This window comes from Crotalus tigris, unplaced genomic scaffold (assembly GCF_016545835.1).
Source record: "Crotalus tigris isolate CLP2741 ecotype Arizona unplaced genomic scaffold, ASM1654583v1 scf7180000024369.3102671, whole genome shotgun sequence".
Taxonomy (NCBI): domain Eukaryota; kingdom Metazoa; phylum Chordata; class Lepidosauria; order Squamata; family Viperidae; genus Crotalus; species Crotalus tigris.
The window spans coordinates 1,819,621-1,837,500 of record NW_024100539.1 but is presented as its reverse complement, the minus strand read 5'-3'; the positions used below and the strand labels follow the sequence as shown (position 1 = coordinate 1,837,500).

Here is a 17,880-nt window from a genome sequence, read left to right as displayed (position 1 = left end):
GAGTGGTGGAGAGGGCACAGGAGACAAAGGAGGAAGCAATTATCTCCATTGGAGTTTGGCTCAGCACAATTACCCTTTGCAAACATTTAACATCCTATCTATGAAGTTCTACTACTATTACTACTACTCTTACTATTACTACTACAAGCTGAAACATTTTTGAACACGTTTAGTACTAAAAATGTTAGGTCTTGCAAAAAATATTAAACAATATTGATATAGTTTTCCTTTTGCCTACACAGCATGTTTCTGGTTGTATGTATGTATTAGATTTTTTATCCCACCTACAGTAATGGCCAAAATTGTGGAAACCTTTTGGGAAAAGTATACAGTAGAAATGCCACCTTTGGTTAAGTTGCCACCAATTTTTCTTCTAATTTCTTTATAATGTAGCCTTGTTCATTTAATAATACTATTTTGCATCGCTTTCTGGGCAACCAGTCAACTCTTTGCACCATTACTTTAATTGTATTATGTTTTACAAGCTCATTAAATGAAAGAACATAAAAAAAACCCCCAACCAACTTGATAGTGATCACATAACACACTGACAAATGTCTCAGCTTCAGTACATGACATCAATAACTGAATCCTAATGTGATCTGTTTTGGCTCGTTGCCAAAACAAGATGACACCTGATTGGCTCTCTAAACACTCATGCTCATTGGCTACAATCAGATGAAGGAAAGCTACCTGATACCAACCTAAGCAAGTTGTGCTTCCTTTTTCTGGTTATTTGGCTGTAACTTTTCATAGAATACAGTACAGATAATTGAACAAACTTTGTTGCATTACATTCTTGATTAAATTACCTTTCCATTGATATATAATTTTATGGTACTACATTTCTTTGTTCAGAACATTCCGTGCTAACATTGGTCTTATTAGCCACCTACGGACACATCGTTGATGGCCCATAACCCATAAGATGTCAAGGTCTTCATCGAAATCGATGGACGAACAAAAAAAAAAACTATTCCCCCAAAAAAAGTGGTGTTATTAGCCATCAAACCTCAAAAGTACACTTTTCCCAAAAGGTTTCCACAATTTTGGCCACTACTGTATATGACTTTATAAATAACTGAAGGCATTGAATATTTCTAATACTTCCTCCTCCTATTTTTCCCACCTGTGAAGTGGTTGGGCTGAAACAGAATGACTGGCTCAAAGTGATACAGTTGACTTTCATGCCTAAGTCTGGACTAGAACTCCTAGTCTTCTGGTTTGTAGGCCAGCATCTCAGCCACTACACCAAACTATGTCTCTACTTAAAGGACAGAAGGGAAATTCCGCCTTTGCCAAAACACTGCATAGTGTGTGATGTACACAGGACATAGTGCAATTCATCTTTTCTTGCTAGTGTTGTTGTTGTTGTTGTTAATTGCGAAGTCGTGTCCGACCCATTGCGACTCCATGGACAACGTTCCTCCAAGTCTTCCTGTCCTCTACCATCTTCTGGAGTCCATTTAAGTTCACACCTACTGCTTCAGTGACTCCATCCAGCCATCTCATTCTCCGTCGTCCCCTTCTTCTATTGCCCTCAATCTTTCCCAGCATTAGGCCCTTCTCCAGTGAGTCCTTCCTTCTCGTTAGGTGGCTAGTAGTAACTTGCAAATACAATGAGCCTATTTTAGTTTTCTATTCTACTTGAATTTGGATTATTTGCTATTCTAATGTTTTTCTATGTTATGTTGTAAATACATAACTCATTTATGCACAGTCCATTGCCACATGGGATGATGACACCACAAGAAAAGAGAAATATCTCTGATAGATTAGTGAGGTCAAGTGATCAATCATCCCTTACTTACTGTTTTGGTTTTATTTTAGATTTTTATTATGGGGAGGGGGGTGTTGGGGTTGTTAGACAATACTTAAGATTCCTATAAGTGGACACTTAACCTCTCAGGCTGGGCAAAACACATAAAAGTTTATGATCTGAGGGATGATTGTATGATGTAGGTATCTCCATAGATGGCAAAGAAAATAGCCAGTCTATCTTATTAGCAACAAAAGTTCTAATTATAGTTGAGGATGTAAGTAAGCCAGGCTTTCAATTTGTACATGCTTAAAGATTTTACAACTGTAACATCCAGTCATATCAATAATTTCATTTAAAATTATTGCTTCTGTAGTTAATGGTATATAACAAATTAAAAATTTGCAACCCTGTCTGTGTTTGCATTAAACTTTTAATTAGACATGTTGTTTTATGGTCTTATGGTTTTCTCCACACACACACACCCCCAATAATTAATTGCTGTACCAAACTATTTCTCTTCTCCTACTGTAAAGGCTGGTCAGTAAAGGTATTTGATGTTACATTTATCAGTATTCAATATAATCGGATAACCCAGGGGTAGGCAACCCAAAACACTTAAAGAGCCACTTGGACCCGTTTCCCACCAAAAACAAAACACTGGGAGCCGCAAAACCATTTTGATATCTAAAATGAAGATAACACTGAATATATCCTTTTTTACCTTTATTATAGGTGTGTGTGTGTTTGTGTGTGTGTATATATATGTATATGTATATGTATGTATGTATGTATATATATATATATACATACACACACACAGGTAAAAAAAGGATATATGCAGTGTTATCTTCATTTTAGATGTCAAAAGGGTCTCGCTCTCTCTCTCTCTCTCTCTCTCTCCCTCTCTATCTGCCCTTGGTCTGCCACTCCTCTTCCCCCGCTCTCTTTCTTTCTCTCTCTCTCTTTCCTCTCTCTCTCTCTCTCTTTCTCTCTCTCTCTCTTTCTTCCCCCCCTCTCCTATCTGCTGCTCACCTTACAAGCCTCAGGCTGTTGTCCAACAAGATCAGGGGTAGTCAACCTGGTCTCTTTTATGACTCATGGACTTCAACTCCCAGAATTCCTGAGTCAGCCTAGCTGGGCTAGCTAGCTCTCTCCTGCCCTTCCTGCTTCCTGCAGAGACGCAGCAAAGGGAGGAGCTCCGCCCAGTAAGCTTTTCAGCTCCTCGGAAAACACTGTGAGTGCACTCTCTTTTTTTTGTATACACACACACACACACACACACACAAAACACACACACAAAACACACACACACAAAAAAAACACATACAGGGAGAGAGAGAGAGAGAAGCAGGGAAGCGCAATTGCCTCTCTCTGTCTCTGTCTCTCTCTGCAAAGGCAGAGGAGGCTGGGAGCCGCATGGGAAGGCCCAAAGAGCCGCATGCGGCTCCGGAGCCGCAGGTTGCCGACCTGTGGGATAACCTGAAAGCTTCTTGCCAGTGTGTAACTTAGAATAGAAACCTGTTGCAAAGTTGAATCACACTATAAATACTCCTCAAGTTACGAGCTTAACTGGGATCTGAATTTCCATTGCTAAACAAAGCAGTTGTTAAGCAAAACATCATGTGACTGTGCCACTTAGTAACAGAAGTGCCAGTTGCAGTTGTTGGAGCAGGACCTTATGTTTCTCCTGCCCTGTGTGAACTTCCCTTGCTTCAACTCCCCCCATCCACTATATTCCCCCCCACACACACACACACATCTACCTTTTGGGCTGCCCTCCCATCCACCGACTACCTCTGCCATCACCTCCAGCTGACCTTTGCCATCCTCTCCTCCTGCGCTTGGTCTGGAATCCAGGCAGGTAAGGGGGAGTTGAAGCAGAGACAGTTTGTAGAGAGCAGGAGAAAATGACACTGGTCACGGATGCAAGCTGATTGCAAAGCACCTAAATTTTGATCACGTGACCAGGTGCTGCAACGGCTGGAATTTTGAGGACCATTCATAACTACCATTCATTCAGTGCTGTCGTAGCTTTGAAAGAAGAACGATCATAATCCCAGGACTATCTGTACATCAACTTCAGTTCTGTGATAGTTTTATGAAAGATATATTTAATGGTGCAAGATCCAATCTGGGCCAGTCACCGGGACCAAAGGTTTAACTCTTCTGAGCTTTCAGATTCATGCTGGAGCCCATCTTCGGAAAACTTGTCTCTATTGGACTATGTGCCTTCGGCTGTTCTGTGAGCCGTATTTATGTGGTGCCTTCGTATTGGTTGATCGGTGTGGTGATAGCTGGGGATTGGCTGTTGTTTCCTTGTGCTGCCAAGCCCTCAGCTCCTAAGCACCTGAGAAGCTGGTGGTAAATCAGCACTCCTGTTGTCTGACAAGGAGCCTATTTCCCAGGCTTCAATCATTTCCCTGGCTATCTTTGTACTTGCACAGCCAACAATCTTAGTAGCTGCCAAATTGAACATATTGCAATGTGAGGCTACCAATGAGTTCGGGTCTCCTCGTCTGACCATTGGCTTGTGTTCTTGGCAACTTAGTGGTTGGCTTTCTCCCCATATGTCCTACTTAAGTACAGGCACCACATAAATACAATTCATTAAATAGCCCAACGCACATATTCCAGTAGAGAGAAGTTCCCTGAGGATGGGCTCCAGCACCAGTCCAAAAGCTCGGAAGACTAAACCTCTGATCTCGGTGACCAGATTTGAGCTTGCAACATTATCCTTGGACACGCGTATTTGCCTTCATTCATGACATTTAATGATGTTCGCTGCTGGACACAGGTGAGACGTTTGCTTTGATGCTATTTAAAGTTTTTCAACAGCAGCATGCAAAAAAAAAGGGGGGTCAATCCAAGTCAAGATAAGTATATACTGTAGTACTACAATAAATACAAAGTTAATAATAACAAAAATAGAAGTTGAAATAGAATAAATCAAAAAATATAAGTATTAAATCTATTTCTATATCAAAAAAGAGAATATGGTATAACGATTATCGATAACAATGTTTCTTAAAATGATCCTAAGAACCCCGGGATGGCGATTTCTTCAAAACCCTCTAAAGTAGTCTGCAAAATCAAAATTATTTGCCAGCGTATGATGAAAAATAATACAATATTAAAATCCCATCAAACACTCGTAAGAAGCAATAGCAACGGTAAACGTGTCCATTTTACTTTTTCACACAGTAAATATCAATAAATTTAAAACTCGTAGAAACAAAAGGTCTTTTCGAGTTTTACATAATTCTTAAAAGTAGGAATGGGTCCTGGGATTTAAAAAAAAAAACTAATCCATAGTAACAAAGCTGAAAATCTTACCAAATTTGTCAGCTATTGCGAGATAAATTTTATAATAATAATAATAATAATAATAATAATAATAATAACCAATCAGAAACGTTTCTACCAATCCATCAATGAAGAAACTGCAAGGAATCAGTCAGTACCTGACAAGGAAGAAACAGTGCAATTCTGGAAGCAGATATGGGATAACCCAAAGAAATACAACAAGGATGCAGCTTGGTTAAAAGAGGTGGATGCAAATAAAACAGAAGTTGAAATGAAAGAAATAGTAATAACAACAAAAATGGTAGAAAAAAGAGCAAGGAAAATAAAAAATTGGTCAGCACCAGGTGAAGATGAACTGCATGGGTTTTGGTTGAAACATCTAACTGTTATACACCCACTCATTGCCAAACAGTTCAACAATATACTACAAGGAGGAGAAATTGAAAAGTGGATAACAACTGGGAAAACCTACCTAATAATGAAAAATCCAGCAAAAGGGGCTACACCAGGTAACTACAGGCCAATTACCTGCTTACCAACAACTTTCAAATTACTAACTGGTGTAGTAGCTGATGCAGTGCAACAGCATCTAGTTGAAAACAATCTCGTTCCACCTGAGCAGAAAGGAAACCGCCCCAATAGCAGAGGAACAAAAGATCAAATCCTAATAGACAAAATGATCTTGGAAAACTGCAAGAGAAGGAAGACCAACCTGAATGTGGCATGGATTGACTATAAAAAGGCATTTGACTCTCTGCCACATGATTGGATAATAAAGTGCCTAGAAATAACAGGAGTCAGTAGAAACATCAGAAAATTTGTGCAAAGATCGATGGCACAATGGAAGACACAGTTGCAAATCAATGGTGAGAGGCTGGGAGAGGTTAATATCAAGAGAGGAATATTTCATGGAGATTCATTATCACCATTACTATTTGTTATTGCACTGTTTCCTCTGTCAACAATACTGAATAACTCAGGACATGGCTATCAAACATCAAAAACATCTGCCAGACTATCCCACCTCCTTTACATGGATGATCTGAAGCTGTATGGGAAAACATCATCTGAAATAGAATCGCTGCTCAACACTCTCCGTATATATAGCCAAGATATTGTAATGGAGTTTGGCTTGGACAAATGTGCCACACTTACTATCAAACAAGGAAAAATAGTGAAAACTGAAGGAATCAAGATGCCCCACGAAAATAACATTAAGAGTCTGGATGAGGAAGAGTGCTACAAATACTTGGGTATCCTTCAAGCTGACAATATCAAGCACACTGAAGTCAAGAAAAAGATTAGAGGTGAATACATCAAGAGAGTGAAGAAGATCTTAAAGTCCAAACTCAGTGGAGGAAATACCATAAAGGCAATCAACACCTGGGCAATCCCGGTCATTAGGTACATAGCTGGAATAGTGGACTGGACTCAAGCAGAACTAAAAGCAATGGATAGGCAGACCAGAAAAATAATGACAATGAATCATGCCCTTCATCCACACAGTGACATTGATAGACTTTATCTACCAAGGCAAATAGGTGGGCGTGGAATGCTACAAGTACATCAGATGGTTGAAGAAGAAAAAAATGGCTTTGGAAGAATATCTGAAGAACAATGATGAAGATGCACTGAAATTAGTATATCAGGAAGGCTTACTAACTACTGGAGAGACCAAACTGGCATACAAGAAAGAACAAATGAAGAACAGAATAGAGGCATGGGAAGACAAAGCACTACATGGCCAATACATGAAAAAAATAGCTGGGAAAGCAGATAACAATAAAACCTGGCAATGGCTAAGAGCAGGAAAATTGAAGAAAGAGACCGAGGGACTAATTCTGGCTGCACAAGACCAAGCATTAAGGACAAATGCATACAAAGTCAAAATTGAGAAGACAGCAACAGACAGTAAGTGCCGCCTATGCAAAGAAGCTGAAGAAACAGTGGACCACTTGGTATGCTGTTGCAAGAAGATTGCACAAACTGATTACAAGCAGCGGCATGACAAAGTAGCAACAATGGTGCATTGGAAGATCTGCAAAAAATATCATTTGCCTGTAAGCAAAAACTGGTGGGATCATAAAATAGAGAAAGTCATAGAAAGTGATAAAATTAAACTGCTCTGGGACTTCAGAATTCAAACAGACAAGCACCTGCAACATAACACCCAGACTTAACAATTGTCAATAAGAAAGACAAAAAAGTCTGGATAGTGGACGTGGCAGTGCCTGATAAGAGACAAAAAAGTCTGGATAGTGGAAGTAGATAGCAGAATAGAACTGGAGAAGATAACAAAATACAAAGACCTACAAATAGAAATAGAAAGACTGTGGCAAAAGCAAGCAAGGGTAGTACCAATAGTAATAGGCTCCTTGGGTGCAATCCCAAAACAACTGGAGCACCACTTGAACACCATTGGCATTGACAAATTCGCTATTAGTCAATTGCAAAAGGCGGCCTTATTAGGAACTGCTTCCATCCTGCGACGATATCTGTAATACCATCAAACATCCACATCTGCCTATCCCAGGTCCTGGGTAAGGACTCGATAGGTAGACAAAATGCCAAATCCAGTCTGAACATCTGGCTGACTGTGCGATGATCCATAATAATAATATAAAGTTGGAAGGGACCTTGGAGGTCATCTAGTCCAACCCCCTGCTCAGGCAGGAAACCTTATACCATTTCAGATAAATGGCTGCCCAGTCTCTTCTTAAAAACTTCCAGTGTCGGAACATTCACCACTTCTGCAGGCAGCTTGTTCCACTGGTTAATTGTTCTAACTGTCAGGAAGTTTCTCCTCAGCTAGGTTGCTTCTCTCCTTGCTTAGTTTTGACCCGTTGCTTCTTGTCCTGCCTTCAGGTGCTTTGGAGAATAGCTTGACTCCCTCTTCTTTGTGACAGCCCCTGAGATATTGGAACACTGCTATCATGTCCCCCATCATCCTTCTCTTCATTAGACTAGACATGCCCAATTCCAGCAGCCGTTCCTTATATGTTTTAGCCTCCAGACCTCTAATCATCTTTATTGCTCTTCTCTGTAGAGAATTTTGATAAACTCCTATTTTTCAGCTGGCTCTACAGTATTGCTTATTTCCAATTCATTTCAATATCTTCAGTCATTTCAGATATGGGGGGGGGGGCAGAAGTCAAGTCATAAATGTGCCCCCCCCAAAACGCCCCTTCATATAGCAGATAAAAATTCTTAACAATAGAAATGGTCTTTCCCTTTTTTCTAGCGCTATGTAGAGAAGCCATAGATACAGCATCTCAATTAAAGCTAGGGTGTCTCAATCACACTCAATGTGCTTTGTTGAATTGGTGCTTGCAGTAGTCTTTTGACACACAGTTGCAGTCCAATTCAGAATGGGAATTCAAACCAGGAAGACATAGCCCCCTCAAGGCAAATCCCAAGGTACTAAAGTTTACATCCATAAATTCGGAATGAATTCAGATATTTGAGGCAAAGTAGCCCTTGGAGAGAATTAATGCATGGTAATTGAGGTGCAAAAAGCGCACAATTGTAAACAATTTAATTTCGTACACCAAAAATCCCCCCAAATACTTGCAGTTGGATTTGAATTATAGTCCGGCATATTTTAATATATTCCATTATGTGAAAAGAGACAATGGTGAATTAAAGTGAATTCCTGCATATATGAAAATTGTAATTATTATTCAATGGATTAAATAAAGATAAACACTGAATTTCTAAATACAGCAGTAGAAACATAAAGGATATATAAAATCCCTTCTCACCCATTATTCCTAATTGGATTTCATGTTATATGAACAAATCTTTCCCTTTTATACCTATATGTTCATTACATATTTGTTATTTCTGAATATATAGATATTTAAGCATTTTGGGTATTTTATCATTTTTTAAAATTTTCTAGAAAGCTTATCAAGTATATTTTGAGCCAGTTTGTCATGTTGGTTAAGGTGCTGGCCTAGAAACCAGGAGATAGTCCCATCACTTTTTCACATGACTGTACGCTCTCTCTCTCTCAGCGCTCTCGCTCTCTCTCTCTCTCTGTGTGTGTATGTGTGTGTGTGTGTGTGTGTAATATAAATAGAATAAGATGGCGGCTACAGCCAATTGCCATCAGTTTGAAAGAAAGAGTACTAATCCATTTTGTTATGCATGCACATGATAGGCTAACGCGTGCTCAAATGTACAGTACAGTATCTTCCAGATTTAACAGATATGTGAGATTAATGGGCACCTGTCTCACCCAAATAGTCCATTAAATCAAGATTTTATTATGATATTGAACTGAAATTATTCTTGATTTCTATTACCCTTGATTTCTATTAGAATTAACATTTATATTATTTCAGCTATTATTTCTGTACCATAGAATTTAAGAATATTTTTTAAAAATCATGAGTTTTAAACCATGACTTCTCTCTGGATAATTCCTAATCTACAATTGCTAAATGACATAACCCTAACAGTTTATAGTTCTGTATGTTTTATTAACATGTGTTAATAAAATACATACAACTTGTTTGTTATCTGTTCTTAATTTTTTGAGGCAGATTTGATGTTCAGAGGGAAGAAGGTATTTGAAAGTCTTCGTGCAAACTATTACTTTGTGTAGTACTCTGTTTTAAATATAAAAAGTAATTTGCAGCTGAGAAAATAAACATCTTTTGGTCCTAGATACTGTTGTGTTCATATAGCTATTAAAAATAGAATATGTAACCATTTTGGAAACATATTTAACATTTTGGTATGTATGTCATGCTTTTTTGATGTGTATTAGGCTTTAGACTGAACTTACAATTGAAATTCCTTACTGAAATAACCACATTTCCTGTCCTCTTACTGAGTTACTTGAGTGAAACTCTTCTAAAGGAGAAATCCAGTTCAAATAGAAGCATTCACACATTCAGAAAGGCCTCCTTCTGCAGAGAAAAAAAGATGGAGACTATTTTTTTCCCTGAGCTGCACAACTGGAAGAAGGGAGAGGCTGCTCATCTCTTGTCCCATTTTGGGTTATGCACATTGAACAGAGCTATTATTTATGTTGTTATTTCATTCAGGCACAAGCTGATTTCATTCAGCATCCATCTCAGAAAACTATAATATTCTTGAATGTCTTTCAGGATTATAATCATGAAGAGGAGTCTATGAATAAATCGTGAATAAACTATTTAGTTCATTATTTTCATCACAAATTTTCTATCTGCATGGTTAATTATTAAGTAGAAAAAGCCACATTTATGCAAATTATCATTATGTTAACTTGTCTTGTTAAAATATTCCTTTTTGTTCTATTGTTAATATATAATAAGACTTGAAACACAGATACTTCTGTTTCTGCCACAATTTTACTGCACTCGAATCCTATATTATTTCGAGATTCTCAGATCCTGCGGTTTTCATCAGTGCATCTTCAGATGTTTTATTATTTTTTTATAAAATTCTATACTGTAATTTTGGACTACATACACTGTACAGAACTTCTTTTTAAATATAATATTTAAAAAGCTCTAACCACTTGCTTTTAATTTATGCCTTTTCTTTCTTTCAAATCTTTTTAAGTCATTTAATTATTTTTCGTAATTATTATTTTTGATTCCTTGCATTTCCTATAATGCTTTCTTCAAATATACAATGCTGGTTTTGATCAGCTATTAACATTCTACTGATACATTAATATGTGTCACATATATACATGTGGGTGTGTGTCAGATATATACATGTGGGTGTGTATATATCCATAGACAGACAGACAGACATTGCCTTTGCTTCTGGGAACCAGCAGGTAGTATTGGAAATCACAATCACAGGACTGCAACTCAATGCAGCATAATTCCAAACCAGGTTACAAACACCAAATTGCGATCACATGATCACTAGGATATTGCAGTGGTCAGAATTCCCAGGACCAGTTCTACAGTGAGTACCAATTGTGCAGTGTCGTCAACAGTTGTTGAATGAATGGTCATAACCTGAAGACTACCTTTATGTCTCTGCATGTGTGCACATTAAACTAAAAATATACAAAGTCAAATTGTATCACTACTATTGAAAAGCTGAATGGAATGTTAACTTGAAGTTGCAAAATATATTTTTAAACAGCATATTCTACTGAAAAATTACCAGCATTATTGTAAATCTATTCTTCCTCTTTTCTTCTTAGAAGTGGGAAGCTAAATAACCATTTAGAAGCTGCTATTCATGAGGCCATGAGTGAACTTGACAAAATGTCTGGGAATGTAAGTACCTAATATTTAATTTTGGGATGTTACAGCAGAGGGAGGAGAGATAGGAAGCATTCCCCAAGTCTAGTATTTGTGAAGAAGCAGACAGTTGGAGCAGAAGCACAGAAGAAGGGAAAGGCTTACAGAAAATAAATTGTCCACATGGTTTAAGATAATGAGTTGATCATAATATTCCAAAATATACATTCCCAATAAATTCATTAGGTAGATTTAAATATATTCTCAGATCTAAAATAGAAGTAGTACGTTGGCTCAAATTTGTTCGCTAGATACTGTATGCCTCAGTATTCTTGACCTAGTGGCTTCAACATATGATTTCTTCCACCTCTATTCATAGCTGATAGCCTGTCCCAGTGTGCCGTATCATTGTGCTTGCTGTTCCTGACTATCAGAGATGTTGTAGTGAATGAACCTAATGAGGCAAGAACCAATAGTTTCTGGATTAGGGGAGAATTTTTATGCCAACATACCTCAGGTGCCTCTCAAGGTCAGCCAAAAGTTGACCAAATATCCATTGCCTTGCAAGGCAGGGGAAAGAGGCTTAGAATTTAAACCATGAACTATATATATAGCTTTGGCTCTGATATACTGAAATAGGCAACTTTTCTATACATTTGTATTTTCATTCTAGGCCAGCGGTTCTCAGCCTGTGGGTCGCAACCCCATTTGGGATCGAACGACCATTTTACGGGGGTCGCCAAACAATGCAATCCGCCATTTTTTTCTCAGCTGGCGGCACCGCGCATGTGTGCCGCGCATGGGGGTGCCGCCGCACATGCGCGCTGCACAGGGGAGTGCCACCGCGCATGCGCGGCGCGTCCTTATGACCGGGGTCGCCATATAAAAAGGTTGAGAACCACTGTTCTAGGCTATTATCAAAATGACCTAGCTGTGTCAAATATTTGTTGAGATAATATATCTTATCTGGTAGATACATGTTTAAAATATTATCTAATATTTCATTACTGTACTTTCGTTACTGTTAACGAGGAGCAGGGTGGCTTGAGTAGTTATGATGACAAGCAGCAAGCCCACGTTTGAGACCCAGTTGCTGCCATGGGAGAGGGTGAGCTCCCATCATTCGCTCCAGCTCCTGCTGACCTAGCAGTTGAAAAACATGCATTCCTAAGTAGATATAAAGGTACCACTTCAGCAGGCAGGTTAACAGGGACATGAAAGGAGCCCCCCAACTGGGCATCCCACAGACTGGTGATGTCACAGCTGATCCTTTGAACCCGGAAACAACTCGATGCTTTCGACACAAGTGCAATGCAGTTACTGTTAATCCTTAAAGGCTTCCTTTTTGCTTTCCTTAGGTGCATCAGATTCCACAGGGAGACAGACAGCTGAAGCCTCCAAAACCCAAGAGGAGGAAGATCTCTAGATAACATTGAATGTCTTTGTTACTGATCTGGCTCTTACATAACATGCACATAATTTTCATATATATAGATATATATAGATATATATAATCACCACAAGGTGCTAAACAAAACAGTGGTACAGTATTCTTATTGATAAAGAGGGAGAAGTTAATCCAGATCTTCTAAAGATTGAAGAGTGTCTATAAATTCTTTTTTTCTATAATACTAAAATTGTGATTATAAAATTATAGTCCAAATGTTTCTGCGAAATTTTCATTATGTATATAGATAAAACAGAATTTCATGACGATATTCGAAATGTAAATAGTGTACTATTGTCATGTACAAGCATACCTAATGCACACTTTATCTTTTATTGTACAAAAGAATAGTGTACAAAATTCTTTGGTTTCTATTGAGTACACATACAAGAGACTACCAATGTAAAGTGATAAATAAAAATACAGCCTAAATGCTTTTATATAATAATGTAAAAAAAATGCTGTTTTTGTATTTAACAGCAGTGAAAAGGCATGATTATGTAATCCCCTAATTATGACATAACACTTTTTGCCACTGAGTGTTCATTGATAGTGTCTGTTTGGAATGAACCTGGCCTGGAAGTACTGTACTCCATTTTGGGTCCCTGTAGGAGAGTGAAACCTTGCAGATTCCTAATGGGATGTGGGATCATAGGTCAAATTAAGATATCAAAAGCTGCAACTACTGGTTGCGTTTTTTTTTTAAAAAATGAGTTTTAAATTATAGTATTGTAGATTTTTTTAATTAAAATATTTAGATAGACTATTTGAGTCAGCTTTAACAGAATTTCCTAGCTACCCGCTTTGAAATCAGAAACATATCAGCATTCATTTTACTTCCTTTTTTTTTTACAAAGCTTTTAACAAAGCCTAAAGTAGCTATTCCAATTTATTTAAGTAAAGAACACAATTCCTATTAAAGTATGAGAGCAATAGCCCAATTGAAGGATTCATTGTTGTTGCTAATTGTTAGCAGTAAGATTACAATTTAGCAAAAACGTGTTCCTAAATTAACAAAGGGATTCAGTGACCAGTTGTCCTTGGATATTTTTACTGTATTCAGTGGACTGGATGAGCGTAAGCAGTTACTGAATTCCCCTGCCTGCCAATACCAACAGCATTTTCCTTATTAATACTAAAGGTGAAAGATGGCTTGCTAAACTATTAGCAGCAGTGACCAGGATCCAAAGGACTACACAGCTAGTTCAGTGCATCGATAAGATTTTTCAAAGAATCTTTTGAACAAAATCTCCTTTTTCCCAGTTTGGAGATTACCAGCATTCTTGAACTATTGGCAACTTTCAAAGCAATTCTTTCCGATAAGGTGGAATTCTTTTTTGAGAGACGTAGCAATTAATCAAAACCCGGGTGAAACATAACCAAGTGTTTGGATGGACCTAATGTAGTTCTTTGGATCCCAGCCAGTGATTTTATCAGTATTATGTAACATATCAGATTTATTTTATTTAATAAGAATTATTTATACCATTAACAGATTCGTATATATAAATATATAAATATATCTTTATATATATTTATATTAATGTGGCAGAAATGTGCAGGTTGAATCTATTAACCAGATTATTTATGTTATGTTAAGTTTGAAAGAAATGTGAAAACATATATGTTAGAATATGATAGTACACTACAGATACATGAACCTGAAGCTGTGAGGTTTCTCAGAATACCCATTATGTACCTTTGAAAGAAATTATAATGCAGTGTCATTTTTAATATGGGTGCTGCATATAATGGCAGTGGCCTTCCCCCCTTTTCCAAGTATCCCAATTCATGATGCCTAGGCCCAAGATGGAGTCTCCTGAGGACTACCTGTTACCTCATCATCTAGGAGCCACCATTATATCTCATCCTAGAACTTCGTTCCTTAAAATGGCCTAGATACCTCTCCTAGCAAAGATTACTGGTAATCAGCAGTATCTAAGGCTGATGACAATAAGTCTATAACCAAAATGTAGTGCTTATCACCTGCCTAAGTTCATTTTCTCTGGGTCCCACTCCACTTTCCATGTGAGATGAGTCCCAGAGGACAATGGCTTTTGGGAAATGTTCCCCCCCCCCAGTTCAGCTCTCCTTCCCAATGCACATAACTCTAGCATGGGGCTGGATCACCCAGTCTCATCTGGACAGTTCTTATTCCTTTGTCCACACCCCAGTCTGAGGGAATGCAATTAACCACACTAAGCTACAGTGACCTGGAGACAGGGATCCTTCCACCTTCTACCTGCTGGGTAGATTCATTGTGTCTTCTGTGTGATGGCAGGGTAGTCTCCACAATCTTACACGAAAACTCATTTGAAACGATACTTTGTGTAGATCAGTTAGCGCTCTTACTTTTTTTTTTTTTGTTACAAGTTGATGTGTTTGTTATGTTTAAAGAGTTAATGTTGTCCATTTTTCGTACCAGCCGGCTTTCTGCTCGTGTCTAAACAGATGTTTCTATTCATGAATACTCATGGGTGTGTGTATGGGTGGATGTGTGTTTATATTTAGTAGTTTTTTAAAGATTTTTTTTTGTCCCTAAAACTGAATTTGTATTGACCAACCCTTCTTTTGACATTTTTAACTAATTAGGTTTGTACTTTTCTCTCCAGTGTATACTTTACATTAGTAGACTATGTAAAGTATTTTTGTGCACTCGATTTCATTGGTTAATATTGGCATTGATGTGGGTGCTAGGAATAGTTTGTTTCAGTCCATACAGATTTTTCCCTCCTTTTTAGAGTTTTTATGGTTTTATGTAAGCAGTTGATGTAAATATTGTGAGCATTACAGGTCATGCAGTGTTGTAACATTTTTAAAAATGTTGCACATACTTTACAATTAAAAAGCTGGTCACTCGTACTTGAATTTGCCCTTAGAGCCATTTCTTTCTCTTTGCATTAATGCATAAATTACTTCTTTAAAAAAAACAAAAACAACTCAAGGCCCAACCCTATGTTTTCTGTTGTTGTTATTGTTTAACAAATCTATATTTTTCTAACAGAAGATTTTAACATTTAAAATGTTTTGCCACCTTTCTAATTTATAATAATAAGCTCCTATATTTAGAGAATGAAAAAAGTACCTTCATTTGCAAAGGTAGAAGAACTGATTCTGTAACTTAGCACGATGACAGAAATGAGAAGCAGAACCAGTGAAATTGGGCCCCATATGACTAGCCTCTCATTAGCTCAATTAGTGGATGTTTGTGTGGTGTTTTGAGGATATAAAGTGGTAACTATCCTCACGTGTCTATTTATTTATTTATTCTTGGTCAATTGTGATAAAAATTATATAAAATCAAAGAAATTATTCTTTCTATCATGGAGATTTATGAACACCATTTCTGTTTATGAAGACGTTTTAGTTCCTTTAACCAATTATTTAGATGGGCAAGTGTTGCTGGCACTAGTTCCGAAATTCATATCCAAAGGGTGGAAATTAATACATGTCCCATAGCAATTATGGCCATAATCTTAACTTTGGAGTTTTATTTCAGTCTTCATATTTAAATTGACCAATGCCATTGTGCAGACAACATGCTAATAACGCAATATTATTTGTGAATTCCCGGACTTTAATGCTATAAAGTATCAAGGTGGACTGAATTACCTTTTATTAGCTACAGTTTGTATTTTGCTACATAGGGTTTTTAATATGAGTATTCCAGAAGAGCAGTAGCATAATAATGCTTTTCTATTTTAAAAGAACCCCATTCTAGTCTTATTAAGAGTTAGATTTTTTTAAAAAAAAAAATACCAGTTTTGTAAAATTTGATAAAATTGTCAATATTATAATTAAATCACACAAAAAACCTCACTGTGATGTTCTCTTCCGGAAGGGGGCCATATTTGCACAACACTGATCTGGGAGGGGGTACACATCCCTGACTTAAAAATGGGGTGTATATTGTAATATTAAATAACCAAAAACGAATGCTGAGTTAAATATTTAAATCTGAGATTCTTTGGCCCTCCATATTTGCATGTTGTATCCACATTCTAATATTGGGGTCAGTTAATTAAATACCATATCCACAAGCCCATTAAAACTTGAAAATATATATTTTCTTCTATACTCTGCACCTTACTTCTAGTAAAAGCTTAATATTATCCTTTAATTCACTTATTTTGTGGAACTTACCTAGATGAAGTTTGCAAATGTCTTGAGGATATGAGCAAATATACTTTAATTTCGGAATATATTAAATGCAATTAATTGCATTCTACATATTTTTATCTGACACTTTAATAACTCATGCTATTCATAAAGAAGGCATATTTCTTTCAATGCAGATGCAAGAACCTTATTGACTATCTCCAGGAGTGACCAACGACCAGATGACCATGAAAGACTCTTCATGGATATCCCCATTTTTCTCCAAATACTGTAATCAAATACATATATACATCACTTCTACAAACACCTACATTTAAGAAAGCTAGCTGTGATGCAATTTTTGCAGTATTTTACAAAAGAAAAGAAATATGAAGAAGTATTTAAGGGTATATATGTTTTGTTTTTTATCATATTGGTGATCCTAATAGTCCAGGAAGTGGAATATAGATTGAACTGAATAGGGTCTTACTGAATGCATCACAATCTTGAAATAGTTTCTTCATCTATGTCCTATGTAATTCTAACGAACTTCCTAAGTCTGCATGGCTAACTAGCCAAGATTCAAGAGATACCATCAGCCACTGGTACAACTTAATGACCACAACTGAGCCCAAAATCTTGAGCCTTAAGTGAGTTTTGCCCCATTTTAGAACCTTTCTTGCCACATTTCTGTAAAAGAATCACTGCAGTTGTTACGTTAGTAACAAGGCTATTAAGTGAATCTGGCTTCCCCATTGCTTGTCAGACGGTTGCAAAAGGGGATCACGTGACCCCGGGACACTTCAACTATCATAAATATAAGCCAGTTGCCAAGCCTCTGAATTTTGGTCACGTGACCCTGGGGATGCTGCAATTGTAGTTAGTGTATGAAAAACTCTCATAGGTCACTTTTTTCAGTGCTGTTGCAACTTTGAATGGTCACCAAACGAACTGTTGTAAGTCGACCACCTGTATTTGACTTCTGAAGACAAAATTGAAAATCGTCACTTTAAAACAAAAATGAAAGAAATGGTCTGCTGAGCTAAATGCTTTCCCTTTCTCCAAGTGAAAGA

The 17,880-nt window shown here is 37.3% G+C and overlaps 1 protein-coding gene across 3 annotated transcripts in view; it reads left to right on the top strand.

Annotated features, from left to right (window-relative positions):
• MBD5 (methyl-CpG binding domain protein 5) overlaps nt 1–16,014 on the top strand; it is a 198,792-nt gene extending 182,778 nt beyond the window's left edge. For all 3 annotated transcript variants that reach the window (XM_039327842.1, XM_039327844.1, XM_039327843.1), the window contains 2 exons: nt 11,223–11,298; nt 12,621–16,014. In XM_039327842.1, coding sequence (XP_039183776.1) covers nt 11,223–11,298; nt 12,621–12,692 — 148 coding nt within the window. In that variant the 3' untranslated portion in view covers nt 12,693–16,014. The remainder of the gene's footprint in view (nt 1–11,222; nt 11,299–12,620) is intronic.
• Nucleotides 16,015–17,880: the final 1,866 nt, after the last annotated feature.